The 15,494-nt window shown below is 38.3% G+C and overlaps 1 protein-coding gene across 9 annotated transcripts in view; it reads right to left on the bottom strand.

The window, feature by feature from the left end:
• Positions 1-15,494, bottom strand: part of TBCK (TBC1 domain containing kinase) — a 108,030-nt gene that overhangs the window by 24,779 nt on the left and 67,757 nt on the right. For all 9 annotated transcript variants that reach the window (XM_048066436.2, XM_048066432.2, XM_048066437.2 and 6 more), the window contains one exon: positions 9,895-10,070. In XM_048066436.2, the coding sequence (XP_047922393.2) occupies positions 9,895-10,070 (176 nt within the window). The remainder of the gene's footprint in view (positions 1-9,894; positions 10,071-15,494) is intronic.

Here is a 15,494-nt window from a genome sequence, read left to right on the forward strand (position 1 = left end):
AAGGAGGAGCAGCCAAACTTCCAGATATTAGGAACTGTTCTCTAAAATTCTGCAGACACTGTAGTGTTACTGTTTTCTACACAACCTCACTTGCAAATTCCTTGTTATGCCTTGAATTCAGTCTTCCCTTGCCATCATACTCAGCTCTTCAGATTTCCAAGTCAAGATACCAACATCCTACCCTTGACTATGCTCCCCATCTCCCTCTACTTCCCAGTCACTAAGTCTGCCCCCATTCCTGGGTCTGGAAGCTGCACTCGTCCTCCCCTTCCTGCAGGGCTCCCCAGTCCAGACCACACACCTCTAGCCCACCACGCTCCCAGCACCCATGCCAGCACCACAAAGAGCTGGAGACAAAAATTACCAAGGTGCGTGCTTCCAGCTGTGCTGTTCTGTGGCCAGTTCAATCTGCAGCATTCTGCATTGCAAAGGGCATTTTTAGGAAGCCACGGCCCACCTTGCAGCCCGGCCACACATCACACCCCACATCTCCTCTCCCCCTTTGCTTGAGGTAATACTGCAGAAAGGAGAGGAGAAGAGAGGCCAAAGAAGATGAAGGAGGGCGCAAACAGCCATGGTTGACCACTTCTTACTTGTAAGCTTACTCGAAATGTCTCCATACACAGTCGCAGGCAGTCTACAAAAATATCATGTAAGTGGGTTCTGCTTGCCTAAGTAGCCTAATTGCCTGATTATTATGGAAACCTCTCTCTGTCTCTCTGGAATAATGCAACTGAGTGACTCAGCTGAGTCAGCAGAGCAAAAAGACAAGTTATTCCCTGCATGCAGCTAGGCAGACATGCAGCAAGGTCTCATTTATTATTGCCTCTGATATGATAAAACAGGTAAACTCTTCTCACCACTGCAGGAAACCCCTTTAAATTACAGAGCTCAGCCGTAATCCAGTTGTGCCTGAGAACACCCACAAGAAGCTTCAATACGAAATAAAACTAGAAGCAGCAAGAACAATCTTGCCTGCCTTCCCCGCTTTCCATCAGTGCGTCCAGTTTGCTCGATAACTACTGCCTCCTTGACAAGAAATTGTAATACTCTGAGGAAAAAATAAATAAAATTGCAGAATCTAAAGAATACCAACTGCCAGATACAACCTTGCCCTCTTTTAAAACAAAAGCAACAGGAATTTAATATAACACCTTAATGCAAACTGTAACTGGAAGAGAAATTCCTTCTTCTTTACAGCGTGACTACATATGTCACTCGGGGTCAGGGACCTTCAATTTAGAAACTGCATCTTTTTTGGGATTCAGCTGTAGTTGCTTTTTATCCAAGACTTTCTGAATGAGTATTAACAAAGGCAGCACACCTCTGGGACATTTAGAGAAGAAAAAAAAAATAGGGTAGGAGAGACCTGGGGGGTAGAGGGAAAAAAATAATAATAAAATCAAATCTTAGGCCTTTGATTGTTATAAATGCATATATCTCCCACATAATGCATCTGGTCCCCATATCCAAAAGATTCCTTTTTACTACACTTTCTCAATAGCACTGTTACACAGCAGCATGGTCTAAGACATCACTTTTCACAGCACTGATATACGGCATACGCAGAATTTAGTGCAAGATGGAATTAGTGCTGCTGTGACCAGCAGGAGGTAGCTATGCCTGTGTATTTCAGTGTGTTTGTGTGTGTGGGGGGGAAAAAAAAAAAAAAGATCCTTCACTCTTCACTTCACTTCTCCTCCAAATCCTGGCTTCAAAAGCTTCTCCTAAACTCCATTGCCTTCTAATGCTGCAAGCACACAAATGCAAGGAAGTCATATCAAGTGGACTATTTCTCTTTGCATTATCAGCTTATCAGAAACCAAATAAAGCACCAAGCTTTTAAGAACAATGTTGGTCCTAAAGCGTGTTTTTAGCACACTCAGTGGCTTTACTCTAAAAGCTACTTTTCTCCTAAAATTAATTCATATGCATGCTGCACTGCAAAAAGCACAGGCTGCTATTTATAAAATACAGATTATTTAACAAAGTATGAAGTAAAACAGCTACCCAGGAAACTGCACCAAGTTATTTATACTGGTTGCCAAATGGACTTACTTCCACTAGAATCCTTCCTCTCCAAGGAAACCAGGGTGAATGCTAAACTATGTAAAAAGAAAAAGAAGTTACAACTATGTCTTCAGACAGACAGCTTGCAATTCAGGACAATTACAGCCTGAAATCATTTTCTCCTTCAGAACTCGCAAGCTGACTCCTTACGCATTTCTCAGGGGAAAATTCTAAAGTATCCTTCAGAAAATGTCAGCTTATCACATATTGTTAGAAACCTGATAAATAATTAGCAGTGAAGTTATTAAAACAATGATTTGTGTAACTGCTTCCTAATATTCTTCAAGCAAGGGATGTGTATTTAAAAAAAAAAAAAAAAAGAGGAAGTGTTTAAAACAGTTTACTATTACTACTCTTCAGTGAGACAAAACAAAGAATTCCTCCTTGCTGAAAACTAGTCATACTCCAAGGCTTTGCTCCAGCTGTACTTGTAGAAAGAAACGTTTGCACAAGGCCAAATTTTCAAGAACGGAGCCATGCCAGTCGACACAGCACAGAGATCACCCACCAATAATCAGTGAAGAAAATTGGCTGGCGGACAAAGCACAGGTAAAAATCACAGTGCCACTTTGGGAAGTGCCAGCTACAGCTGAGTGTTGAGCACAGATGGGCAGAGGTAACATCGGCCAGAGAGACTCTGGAAATTCTGGTCTTCCTCCATTCCTCTTTTTTTGATATTCCAATAATTTATTTTGGCAAGGACAGACCACAGACTACATTGCCAGTGCTACCACGTGTCTCAGGCAATGTCTTTTCACAGGATACACTCCACAGGGGCTGCAATTGAGCACAGAACAGGACACGGAGTTGGCTCAAATCCAAACTCTTTACCATCAGTAGCAAACCTGACTCTTTTGCACTGTTCTGTTCACTGCTTTATTATGGGTCCAATCCTTTAACAACTCTCTCAGTTCAGTAACTTCCACACTCTAAAGGATGCTGACAATAGTTGCTGTACTCTTAATTCTGCCATACAGTGGCATCTGCTTACAAATTTAAGTAGTAACATGACAAAGCTAAAGAAAACCACAAAACACACCTAATATTTCATTAATAGTTATCATATCCAAAATCTGATTTTAAAACAATGATTTGAAAAACATGACACAATAATGATGTTAAATATAAAGAACTTGCCCACAAGATGCAAAGGGAGAGATCTGGCTGTTTAACATTATTTGTTTTTTACAGGTATAACAAACTTTTTTCTTTAGCAATTAATCAATCACGGAATCCCAATTATGAGAGGTCAAAAAGGTCAAATGCACCCAGCTTTCAACTTCAAAGGGTGTGTAATGGTGAAGGATTGTGAGGAAGAAGGGGATGGGCAACCAGTGAACCCAGAACCTGATGCTAAGGCTGCAGAGCGTGCTCTGCCTGCCCTCACTGCCCCATTTATATTCACAGCAGACAAACACATCCCAATGAGACTCAAAACCCAAAGTCTGTACAAAATATGTTTGCAATAATTGAATGTGATCTAAATAAGCATCTAAGAAACTATTAAAGTCATCTAAATAATATTTAGATTATCATAAACACACTGATTCTGCCTCAGCTACAAACACAGCACATTTGCTACAATCAGCTTATATTCAATTAAAACGATTGCTATTTATAACTTGAATAAACAAATAAAACATTCATTAGAGACTCTAAAATTAACATTTACCATCACTTATTTCTTAAGTCAATATATTTCTTATTTATTTACTTTGCTAATTGATGTAATGCCTTATCTGCTATTGGAAAAAGTCCTAAAGCACAATAAAATACATTCATGTTTCTAAAACCAAACAGAAAAAAAAAAGTGCTACAAGGCTTCCTTCAGTTAAGCTAATCTGCAAAACCAAAGCACTGGAAGCAGAAGACTCCTTACAATGACGTTCCCTATTTTGGTTGCAGCCTGCCTGGCTTATGCATTCCAAAATTTTTTTGAAAAGCTACTAAATACACGGAGAAGGTTTTGATGCTTTAACAACACCAAAAAAATAGTTGCCAGAATGTGATGAGTTAATTGTGGCTCTCCTAATTAAATAATTCTTGAAGTAGAGTGACATAAAAAGTGTATTTTAACAAAAGCATGTTGAAAATGAAAAATAAACACAGTTTCTCACTCAAGCTAGCAGATACAGTCAGAAAAACAGAAGCATCAAAGGCATACTCAAATTTATAATTTATACCTATATATACAATTTATATCATTAGAAGCTAACTCATATCTTGATTGGTTAACATTTTGTACAACCTGAAATAAATTTGAAGAACAACATGCTGTTGTCTTGATCTACAAAAGAAGGAAAAAAAAGTTTCTTATAGAAACAGAACACAAAATAAACCTGGAAATGGCAGAAGACTCTTCAGGCAGAATATATATAATGGCTGTTACGAACAGCACAGACCTGGCACTTGAACATTTCCTAGCCTGCACAAAGAAGCTAAGAGATGGTGTGCACTACTCACTGTGCTCCTCTTAGGGGAATAGAGGGACTGTACGCACTAGTTCTTCAAGGACTTAGCATAAACCTAGCCAATCCATTTTATATGGACAATTATATCTTAGGTGCATACTGGAGGAAGTTATAAGCAACTGAGCTTTGGCAAATTTAGTCAATAGCAAATAGGCTTGAATCCCCATCTGTAAGAAGTCTGTCATGCAAGCTGTCCTTGATTACATGCATAGAGAAATTACCCTCAGGAAACTCTTCTCAAACTGCTTTTGATAAGAAAGCAGCTTTCCTGTTTGTAGTGTTTCATCAAGATATTAAGTCACCTTTCCATGAAGGTTTTTCTCCTTCTGCTTCATCAAAAAACGAAAATCTGAACTGAGGGCATTTAAATCAGCCCAAGAATCAATAATCCTGTGGCAGCTTTTCTCCATCTGAATGCTTCAATTCCCCAACATTTTACCAGGATCTCCCACCCTTGAAAAGAGGATGGGTGGTAGAAGAAAAAGACTAAGGCCTAGTTGTACCAGCCTAGGGATGTCTGGAGTCCATCTGTCACACTGAGCAGGCGTATGCAGAGGTAAAGGAACTGCACCACGCGCTCCCTCTTTATGCACACAGATAGCTGGAGAGGGTGTGCACATCTGCCATGTCTGTAAGAAGGGAGATGGGGGAATCACGGAAAATTGTTACATGATAAATAGTATTAGTGTCTGACTCCTGGACTTTCAAGAACACTACTCTGTGTGCTTCTAGGGCATGAAGGTAAATTTCATGCACCAGGATAAATAAGAAAAAAATTCAGTGTACTGGTCAAGAAAAAGTCAGAAACAAATGTGAGTAACCTACTATTAAAATTCAGCGGTGAATGCAAAAGGTTTTTTAATTCTTATTTTGGACTTTCTATCTCTCTTAAAATACACATGCTAATTCACTTAAGATGCACATTCGTTCTCTCTGAAACTATTTCCTCCTTGAGATTTTATCTCAGCAGAAATATGCTTACTGGCTGAAAGAGTAAAAGATTAAGCAACACACAAGGCTGGGAGGGAGGAGAGCACCCGAGCCTGTTTATGAAGTTGCAAATAGATGTCACTAAAATGAAAACTAAGCAATGCTAATAATAAAAAGTCAAAACAGTTTGTTCTACTGGCTGCTGATTTAGGATGAAAAGTGCTCACCCAGGGGCAAATACTTCTCCTGTTATTATTAACCAAAGCACTGTAACATGCAGATATACACAAATATTTGAGTAGCCAATAAAAAGCACTTAAGGGACAAACTGAAACAGCTTAGAAAGAAAATACAAATATGGAAGTAGGAGACAGACGGTGTTTAGAATTAAATACACTAAACACTTGATGTTTTAAGAAGTCATAAATTACCTTGAGAAGCAAACCCACAACTCTGTTTTCAAAGGAATTGTTTCCTACTCTTCCCAGCCTTAAATACAGATGTGATCCACAAAGATAAAACTGGAGATACAAGTGTAGCATGTAGTGCTTATTCCACATGAACCAGGTAAATAGGTAGGGAAACAAAAAAGTATGTTTTCAAGAGCTAGACTGACCAGCAAGGACACAACGGAGTTTTAGAAAAACTGCAGTATGTACTGAAGACTGAACTCAGTTCCCACTGCTTTCAAGTGGAAAAAAGTTTTCCAATGGCAGCAAACACTAGCAGAGAACACGACTGAAGAAACAGACAATTCTGGGATTAAGGTTAAAAAACAAAGACAAAAAAAAAACATCTTTGTGCATAAACAGTATTTCCACAACAATTTCAAATTTTTCTTCGCAATGTTGCTCATATCCATGAGAAGTGGGAGATGTCTCTGCCCATGGCAGGGGGTTGGAACCAGATCATCTTTAAGGTCCCTTCCAACCCAAATCATTCCGTGATTCTATGATGAAGTGTCATCTTGCTAAGACAAATATCTAAAAGTGCAGAAGTGGTTACAAGTGACAGGTGCCTCATTAGTGGCTCACCCTACATGGGATTTTAGAAGCTTGGACTGCGGCCCCCAACAATACCACAACATATATGTTTCAAAATCTGACACACAAGTACAGCACATGAGAGCAAACACATTTGTACACTAGAACTTCACATATGAATCTGCTTCCTTGCCAGTCTCCATGAGATGACTTTTCTCTTTCCTACAGAAAAAAACAACAACTGAGTATATTCACAATTTTCTGTAAAAATCACAGGGTCCTCCTCCATAAAAAGAGCTAAAAAACCCACACAACCACAGTAGATCCAACACCCCTGAGCTTCAAAAGAAGTTAAACCATCAGTTACGTGGCAGTGAATCAAAAGTGTTTTACTGTTAAGCAGAAAGAAACAGAAAATAAAGAGAAGGCAATAGAAGTTGTGGTATTTATTTTTTTTCTAGAAAAAACATTAGCTTAATTTCTCGGAAACCATGGGATGGATGAGCCTAGTTACTGGCATTATAAATAAATATATTTTTTTGGTATGAAAATAAAATTACTACCGAAAAAAAAGACCCAACACATTTCTCAGGAAATGGAAGAAACTTTGCTTGACCCAAAACAATAGATTTTTTTTCTCTGCTACAATTACTAATCTTTGTTCTATTTACTAATTCAGCACATCATTGTTGCTCTCTCCCTTATCCCTCCTTGCTGCTTCCAAGCCTCTTTACTCTTGCCTGGACACAGAAAAGCATGAGCACATCCTCAGGACTGAGGAAACTTGGCTGTTTACTCTTGTCATACATTAAGAAAAGCTAGCACATACATGAAAACATTTTCACTGTCAAGCATTGGAGTAGGCTGCAAAAAGAGACTGCATAATCACTTTCCTTGGAAGTTTTCATGATCTGACAGGACAAAGCCCCTGGCAAGCTCATCTGAATTCAGGGTTTTGTCTGTTTTCTGAAAGAATTTGTACCAGATGACCTCCTATCAGAATTATTCTATGAATTTGCAGTCCTTGGCTCCTTCAGAAAGCTTCTCCATGCATCTGTAGACCAGCACAGCAGTCGTATTTGCTGAAATTCCTGTATGACAACCACCAGTATTCTTGTGTCATTTCATTTTTCTTCCCAGTTGCCTTTGTACTCCTACCTATTATTTCTTAAATCCTATAAACTCTTTAGTTTCCTTTTGTTCTGCATTTGCAGGTCTAGCTCTTGGAGTCCTGGATTTGTGCCCAAGGCTTACAGAAAATACGGTAATATTAAAAAAATACAGTTAAAAAAAATTAAAAAAGATGATGACTGAATATCATACTCAGGTTTAAGAACTACTTAAGTATTCAGATACACTGAAGTGGCAATACAGAGCTTAGTTTCTTAGTAGTTGAGAAAACAGATCAGAAGTCTAAAATCTAATGCAGATGGCCAAATAGATAGGACAGGTGTATATATATTCTTCCCCTCCTATTGTAATGTAGTAATAGATGAATTTTGATTGTAGGAGAAAATGGAAGAAAAAAAATACCATTTAATTTTATTTATATAAAGACTGACTAGATTTATACTGCTGAGAGGATGGAACAGAATCACTTCAAATCACCAGCACCCTTCAGACAGTATAGCTGACAAAAACCAATCATCAGATTTTAATAGGAAGACAAAGGGGTATTTTTTCCTCAACTGAATAGCTATGCAGATATATTCTTATTCACCAGCTTTTCTTTGCTAAGGCAAATGCAGGTGTAACTAACATACTGCCTCTCAAAACTGCTTGAGCCGTACCCTTCAACCTGGCATGCCAAGATGGAAAAAACAGCCAGAGCTACCTGCATCACTTTCCTGTTACCCAGTTCTTTCAATCAATCACAGAACCGTTAAGGTTGGAAATGACTTCCAATATCATCTGGTCCAACTGTCCCCCTGTCACGAATATTGCTCACTAAACCATGTCCCTAAGCACCACATCTACCCTGTCTTTAAACACCTCCAGGGACAGTGACTCCACCACTTCCCTGGGCAACCTGCTCCAATGCCTGACTGCTCTTTCTGAGAAGTTTTTCCTAAAAATTCCAGTTCTCACTGGTAAACTGTTCTTTTATTGTTTCTCTCCTGAGACAAAGCCTGTTTGTAGTTCTGCAGGTATGACCTGGATAGTGGTCTGTTGCGGTAACGAAGAACACCACAGAGCTGGAAGAGCAGGAGCGGAGAGAGGCAGAGATCCAGCACAAAAAGAAATAATTTTATTGGCATGTACATCAAAGAAACTTAAGTTCAAAGCAGTGTAGTTTAACAAAAAAAAAACAACAAAAAATCCCACACGACCAAAAAAAACTTTCTACTTCCTGCTCAGGAAAAAAAATACAGGGAATGAAGAGCTACATTTCAGAGCAGTTAAACCTCATTAACTGCGTTTGATTCTTCCTCAGAATTAATACCACGGCACAGGCTCTAACACCATGCAGTAGTTAAGAAGCAAGTCTGTGTGATGAATGTGTCAAACTCCTGTGCTTTGTAGTGACAACATAACTACCAGGGACTGAGGTTTGGTGGGTATTTTCTTACTGCACTAAACAGAAGAAAACAGCAACAACAAAAAAAAAAAGCCTCTTCGCCCTGCCCCACCTCATTGAACTGTGATGGGGTGGCACAGACTATCAAAAGAGCTGGAAAATTTGTACATAACTAAGAAGGTCCTAGAGCAACTAACTTGAACCTGGCTGAAAGTAACCACTTCGCAGTGCAAGGAAGGTAAAAAGCCAGCTATAGGATGGCTCTACTGTCCAGATCAACAACATATTAGCGGATGCAAGGGCCTTTGCTACGAAACTGTAAGACAAAAGTAAAATTGTGACATTGATTAAAAAAAGAACAAAAAAACAAACAAAAATTCACCCAAAAAATCTCCCTCAAAACGCACGCACACAATATTGGCATTAATGTGACTCCTCGAACTTGCACTGAGTTGGAGTACCCTAACTGAATGGCAATAGCAATTCTCCCCTACAGCAGTTTGAAATCTGCCTACCCATTGCAATTCTCATGTGAATCCTATAGATGCAAGAAAGAGACTAATAGCATCGTTTTAGATTTTCAAACAAGATGAACAATAAACTCATCAGCTGGTATTTCAACAACCAACATTGCAGCTATATAACTAAAACGATCCATTTATCTTTCTACCTCCTCTTACCTACTTAGGTAGGGACATATCCCACTATTTTAAACTTCAAAATTTTAAAATATCACCATAAGCTAGGTACAATTATTATCACTCATGACTACTTTGACGATAGGATTTAGAGTTCTCTGAGCTACAGCAAAGAAATAAATGTATGCAATAAATAAAGCTTTGCATTAAAATAGTGCAAGAATGGACAATAGTGCATGCCTGTGTATCATTTGTCTTCCCCCTCCATGTGCCAGGGCACTTACCAGGTCGCTTCTAGGTGCTTCCTGATAATCTGCTGAAAAGCAGGACATTGAACTTCTCGTGCCGTTGCTCTCGCCTGCTTGTCGAGGAGGCTGTGCATATTGCCTGTACGTAGCACTCTTTGGGGTCCAGCGAAACAGGTTGATTGACTCACGAACACAACGCTCAATGTCAATCTCTGATCAAGAATTTAAAGAAAAAACAACAAATGCAAGTGTGAAAAGTCAGTAAAGCCGATTAAACTAGCTATGACGTTTCTAAATAAATACACACATATCCATCTATAAACCTCTGTCTCTCTCTTTTAAAAAGTAGTTTTCAAAAATACTTGGCCATTCAAAAAGCACTTAGCAACTTCTATAAAAAAAACTAGCAAAGGTGTTTTAAGCGTTAGCTTTATCCCCAGGTATGCATGAAAACACAGCAAACTTATTAAAGAGAAATACAACAGAACTTCAATCAATGCAATGACATGAATATAAGCAAAGCCTCATCACTCTAAAGCATCTTCATAAAATGCCTTTGCAAATCAGACTTGACACAAATATAGATGTATGCAGTACATCAAAAGTGTATTTCATGCAGTGTATGCAAATTGGGATTTTTGGATCAACTCATCATCCTATTTATCAGTTATGTATCTGCTACAAGCCAAATGATTTTGCTGAAGGCATTCAGTGCTGTCAAACCTTGCATGGCCTGCTGTTTTGACAAAGCTATACGCTGTCTGTTTGGTGGAAAACAGGGAATCTCAATGTCACTTCGTGTTTGATGGCACACTGGTGCACAAAATGGATTTCTCTTAGAGCTGAGGAGTCCAAAACCCAACCACAACTTACAATAGAATACCCTGGTCAAAGAAACAAAGTGCCAAATGTGACAATATTACTCAGTTAGGAGGAAGGTGGACACCCGTTAAAGGTGAAGCATCCTAAAATAAGCTATGGTCAAAGAAAAATGACCAAAGCATAATGAAAAACATACATAAAAAAAGAACACCTACTATAAACATCATTTTTGCAACACTGAGCATCCTTCACGTATCTATCTTCTAACAAGGTATAACATAAAAACCATTTCCTTTTTTATCACTGCAAAATGACTGGTTAGTTTTACATCCATCTCCTGTCTGCAGTTTGGCAAAGAGAAAAATCATCCCAACTTGCAATTTATGATGAACCCAGCGTAGTGCAGACAAACAACAAGTATATTTGCAGTTCTCATGTCTGCCCCAAGCATCTCGGATAACTTATTGCATGAGTCACAATTTAGATGACTGGGGCATGAGTTTCTTTGGAAAAAATAGAGACAATGCAGTCAAACTTTATCTGTACAACTCAAACAGACCTGATACATTGCCACGAATAGATTTGATGCATTACCATCAACGAAGAAGTCACACCAGAAACTTCAGTCATTAGCACGGTGAGCAAAAGAGGACGAAATCGAAGCCTGGGGCAGAATATTCCAGTTGCATGAGGTTATTTACTTTGCTTAAAACCGAACGCGTGATGCCATCTATTAATTTCCCATTCAAAAGGCTGTCCATTTTCAGGCAGGATACAGCCTTCAGTGTTTTAATTCCACTGAAGACAACATGCTTATGTGTAAGATTAAATCACAATTTTCCTTAACCATATCAGGCTCCTGAGCTACTCAGATAATACTTGCCAGAAATAGATGGACAATGTTTGCTACCACAGTAATTAACAACTTTTCATTCTGTCACGAAAACATACTAAATTTTTCATTTTGAAAATGCTATAATAGAACTTCCATATTTAGTATCATTCCCAGGGAAAATCCAGGCCAACTGGCAAATTTCACACAACTTTGAAATTCAGGAAAGACGGCAGATCCCTTTTCACTGGTTATTATTCCTAAAGTCCAGCATACACACCAAAACATTAATTAGTCACATTTTTCTACATTTCTGAAGGCTAATCATAAAAACATGACAATTTTAGTTCAAGACTGTAATACACACATGTTTTTTGCTCTTCTACTTTATTCTAGAGTGACTTACAGCCCTTTCTCAGTACTTTTGTACTGAGTTGAAAGCAGAATTTCGGCAGAAAAAAAAAGACCAACACTGATGAATAGCATGAGGAGCTTTCAGTTGTGAGAGGGCATAATAGCCTACAAATATCTGGCATTGAAAACAGAGAACTGGGAAATAGAATAGGAATTTTCTATGCTGTAGGAAGTTAAGAAAAAGATGAAGGCGGGAATTGAGATTGACAGAGTTAAACATTGAGAGTTAAACCTTGAGACAGACTATCAAAATATTTTTCCTAGAAACAAGCCCCGTAGTTCCAAAAGGAGTCCCATGCTGATAAATGCAAAATTCAGTAATGGATTTCCTTGAAAAAGATAACCATCTCTCCCCCTTCAGAGTGCGAGTCAAAAATTCAGGATGCTGTTGTTCTGTGATTCCCAGCTGCGTGGCTTCTCCCTTTGTCCAAGCAGCATTTCTGGAAGGCAGTGGCCATGCATGGAAATGAACCTCCATGGAACAAGAGGGAATTTTGAACAGCTTGTGAGGCCATCAGAAACTTAGCAGCAATTTACAGGCTGCTAATTGATTAATAGGCTTCCAAGTAATGCAAAATATAAAAATAAGATGGTGTTTTCCACAAACAGATAACCAAATATGCGTGTGCACACATATAGGTACATGCACGCATACATTTGGGAAGATCAACATTTATCACCCACAAGGGAGAAAAGACTGTTGGAGCAAAAGCATTTATTCACTTTTCCTTTTTTAAAAGTGATTAGCTTCACGAAAGTGGAACTTAAGAAGACATTACAGTGGGTAAATCATTTACAGAATATGTAATTAGTCACAGTGGGTGAAGGAGCTTCAGACTGGAGTAGCCTTCTAGCCTGTCTTCAGCCTTTGTTTGGAATTTCTGTTTAAGAAAGATCACTTCCCGTCAGTGAACAAGATGCAGTGTAATCTTTTGCGGCCCCACTAGATAAGATCTTTTCCCTTCCACTTGACTAATAAATTAGGGTCTACTGCAGTACTTCAATTTTGATTTCTTCCCACGCCCTTTCAAATAACTGAAAAATGATTCAGTCTGCATTAAATGCCCTTTCAAAAAAAAAAATTAAATCACACCACGACTTTGTACCCACACAATATTAATCCTACTTGTACTCTTCCTGCTCTCAAGTAGTATTTTGTGTTACAAGTGAGTCAATGCTAAAGCTTACACATTATTAAACACATACCGTTGGGACATCAGAAGTGTAAATATATGAAGTCAGTGCTGAGATCCTTGAGCAGGACAATGAACAAATGATCAGAATACTTCATGAGGATGCCAGACTACTTGTCATACACAAACAATTTAGAAGAACATCCTTCTGAGAGAAGGCTCTGAATAAATCTCAGGGTGGCAGCATGAAGTACACAGAAACACCTAGAAAGGATGGGGAGGGCCTGCTTGTGGGATGTACAGACAACATCTCTGTGCTCTCTAAAGTCCCAGCACTGGTGTGTTTTGTGGTCAGAAAATCATGCGCCTTCCCTTTTTATTCATACAAGTTACTTTGCTGGAAAATCTGTAATCAAAATGTGTTAACATAACATTGAGCCATTAATTTTGAAGCATGCACTGAAAAAAAAAGTTAAGCACAGCTTTAAACATAATAAAATACTAAAAAAAAAATAGTTATTTCAAAATTGAGTATGTCTTAAAGCAGCCTAGTTTTCACACAGTGTAAAGCACCTGCATTTCAAAAAGTCAGAGTTGGCACCCAAGTACCTAAAAACTAAAAATGGCCAGTTTCACTATATAACACTGGTCTTAGGAGTTCTAGATCAACTGAGCTCAAGGATTTCACAGTCAAGTAGCAATTAAGCCTTAGAGGAAATAATCCTATGGCAGTACGTAACATCTTTGCTGTGCGGCTTCAAAAGCCTTTTTTCCATGATTTTTTAAAATATGTGAAATATATGAACTGAAAAAGGAAGGAGCGTGTGGGGGTAGTAAACATAGTAATCTAATACTAATATCCATGTAATTGATATTAATGTAATGTATCCATGTAATGGATATTAGTGGTTTTGTCATGGCCCCATCCCACTATTAAGCCTGCTGAAATACTTTGTCCGTTTTCTGAAATAAACTTTCTTGTTGCTCTAAGATATCACTCATTTCTCTCTGCTCATGCTAAAACATCACTCTGTACTGAGATGCTGCCTTCGTTTGTCAACAGTCTCATCTGAAAACACTGGCTCACCCGATAGATCTGCTTTTTAAGTTCTGTTTTAGTATTTTTATTATAAAAACAGCAGAGAAGTAGACTGTCCTTGAAATAAACATTAGAAAACATCAGTTTAAAGGCGATGCACCTGTAAGAAAAGCACAAAAACCTTATTTTTACAGTAAAACTGGATGTAAAAATATTTTTCACACCAAGGGAAAGCAATGAATGGGGAAAAACATAACACGAAGGGCTCCTCCTTAATGAAAACGTACACAGATCAAGTCTTTGTGCAGAGTTAATCAATTCCAGAGGCCTTTCCTTGGGTAACAAGGCACAAGTTAAGAAGCTTGGCCAAAATAAACTTCTGCGTTTTGGATGCAACCCAGAATTATGGGCTCGGTTTGACCTCTCCATCACAAATACTTTATGGCTACCCGTCCTGGCACCCTCTGTTTTCACCACACAGCCACATAAATAGCGAAGCAGGCCTCTGCCTAATAAAGGCAGGGAAGCTGAATAGGTCAGTCAGTTTGATCTCACCATTCCTGCTCTCCGAAGAAATAGGGGTGGAAAGGCCATAAACCTTGGATTTTCTCACAACATGCAAAAAGATTCACTAAGCCTAGATAATCAGACGGACAAATTGAGTAAGAGAGGTAACATTTCCATCCAACAGCTCTGTATCTATTACTGCTAAAAGGTTACTAATAAATGAAAAGGTCAATGGAAAATTATTCTTTTTATATAATTTATTTCACACATTAAAGGACAGTTGTGCTATTTTACTGTTTTGTGGATAGTCATTTGCTCTTACATCAGCACCCCTTTCAATGCATCTCAGGAAAAAAAAATTCAAAGGCAAAATAAATATCACTCATTAAAACTTCATCAACAGGTCTGCTTCCCAGATGTGACGTGTAAAGTGAAAAACCCTACAGTCAGAAACTCTGACCAGATCAATGCTTACAGAATGCATCAATGTCTAAAGAGTCACAAGCAGAAGAGCTTTGTATTAGCATAGTTTTCCTCTTGTTAGCTTTCAGGAGAATATCAAGGTACTAATAGGAAGTAATTTAGCATTTCTGCTTTTGAAGTAAGATAAATATTCAAGTAACCTTAAGAAGGGTTATTTGTTGCCATGGGAATAGGATCAAAGTTTCTAATTTAACCTGTTGTTTCCTAGACCAATAACTGAAAAACTTCAGGTAAAAATTAATACAGGTATCTACATCTGCCTGAAGAACGTCCTGAACCATGCGATACAAACTACCAAAAAAACCACAACTATTTTACAATTTTGCCATGATGTTAGTAATTATTTCTTTTTTTTTTTTTTTTTTTTAATTTTTGTGGCCAGCCCCTGAAAACCCACCCACTGTCT

The sequence above is a fragment of the Anser cygnoides genome, chromosome 4 (assembly GCF_040182565.1).
Source record: "Anser cygnoides isolate HZ-2024a breed goose chromosome 4, Taihu_goose_T2T_genome, whole genome shotgun sequence".
Classification (NCBI taxonomy): Eukaryota; Metazoa; Chordata; class Aves; order Anseriformes; family Anatidae; genus Anser; species Anser cygnoides.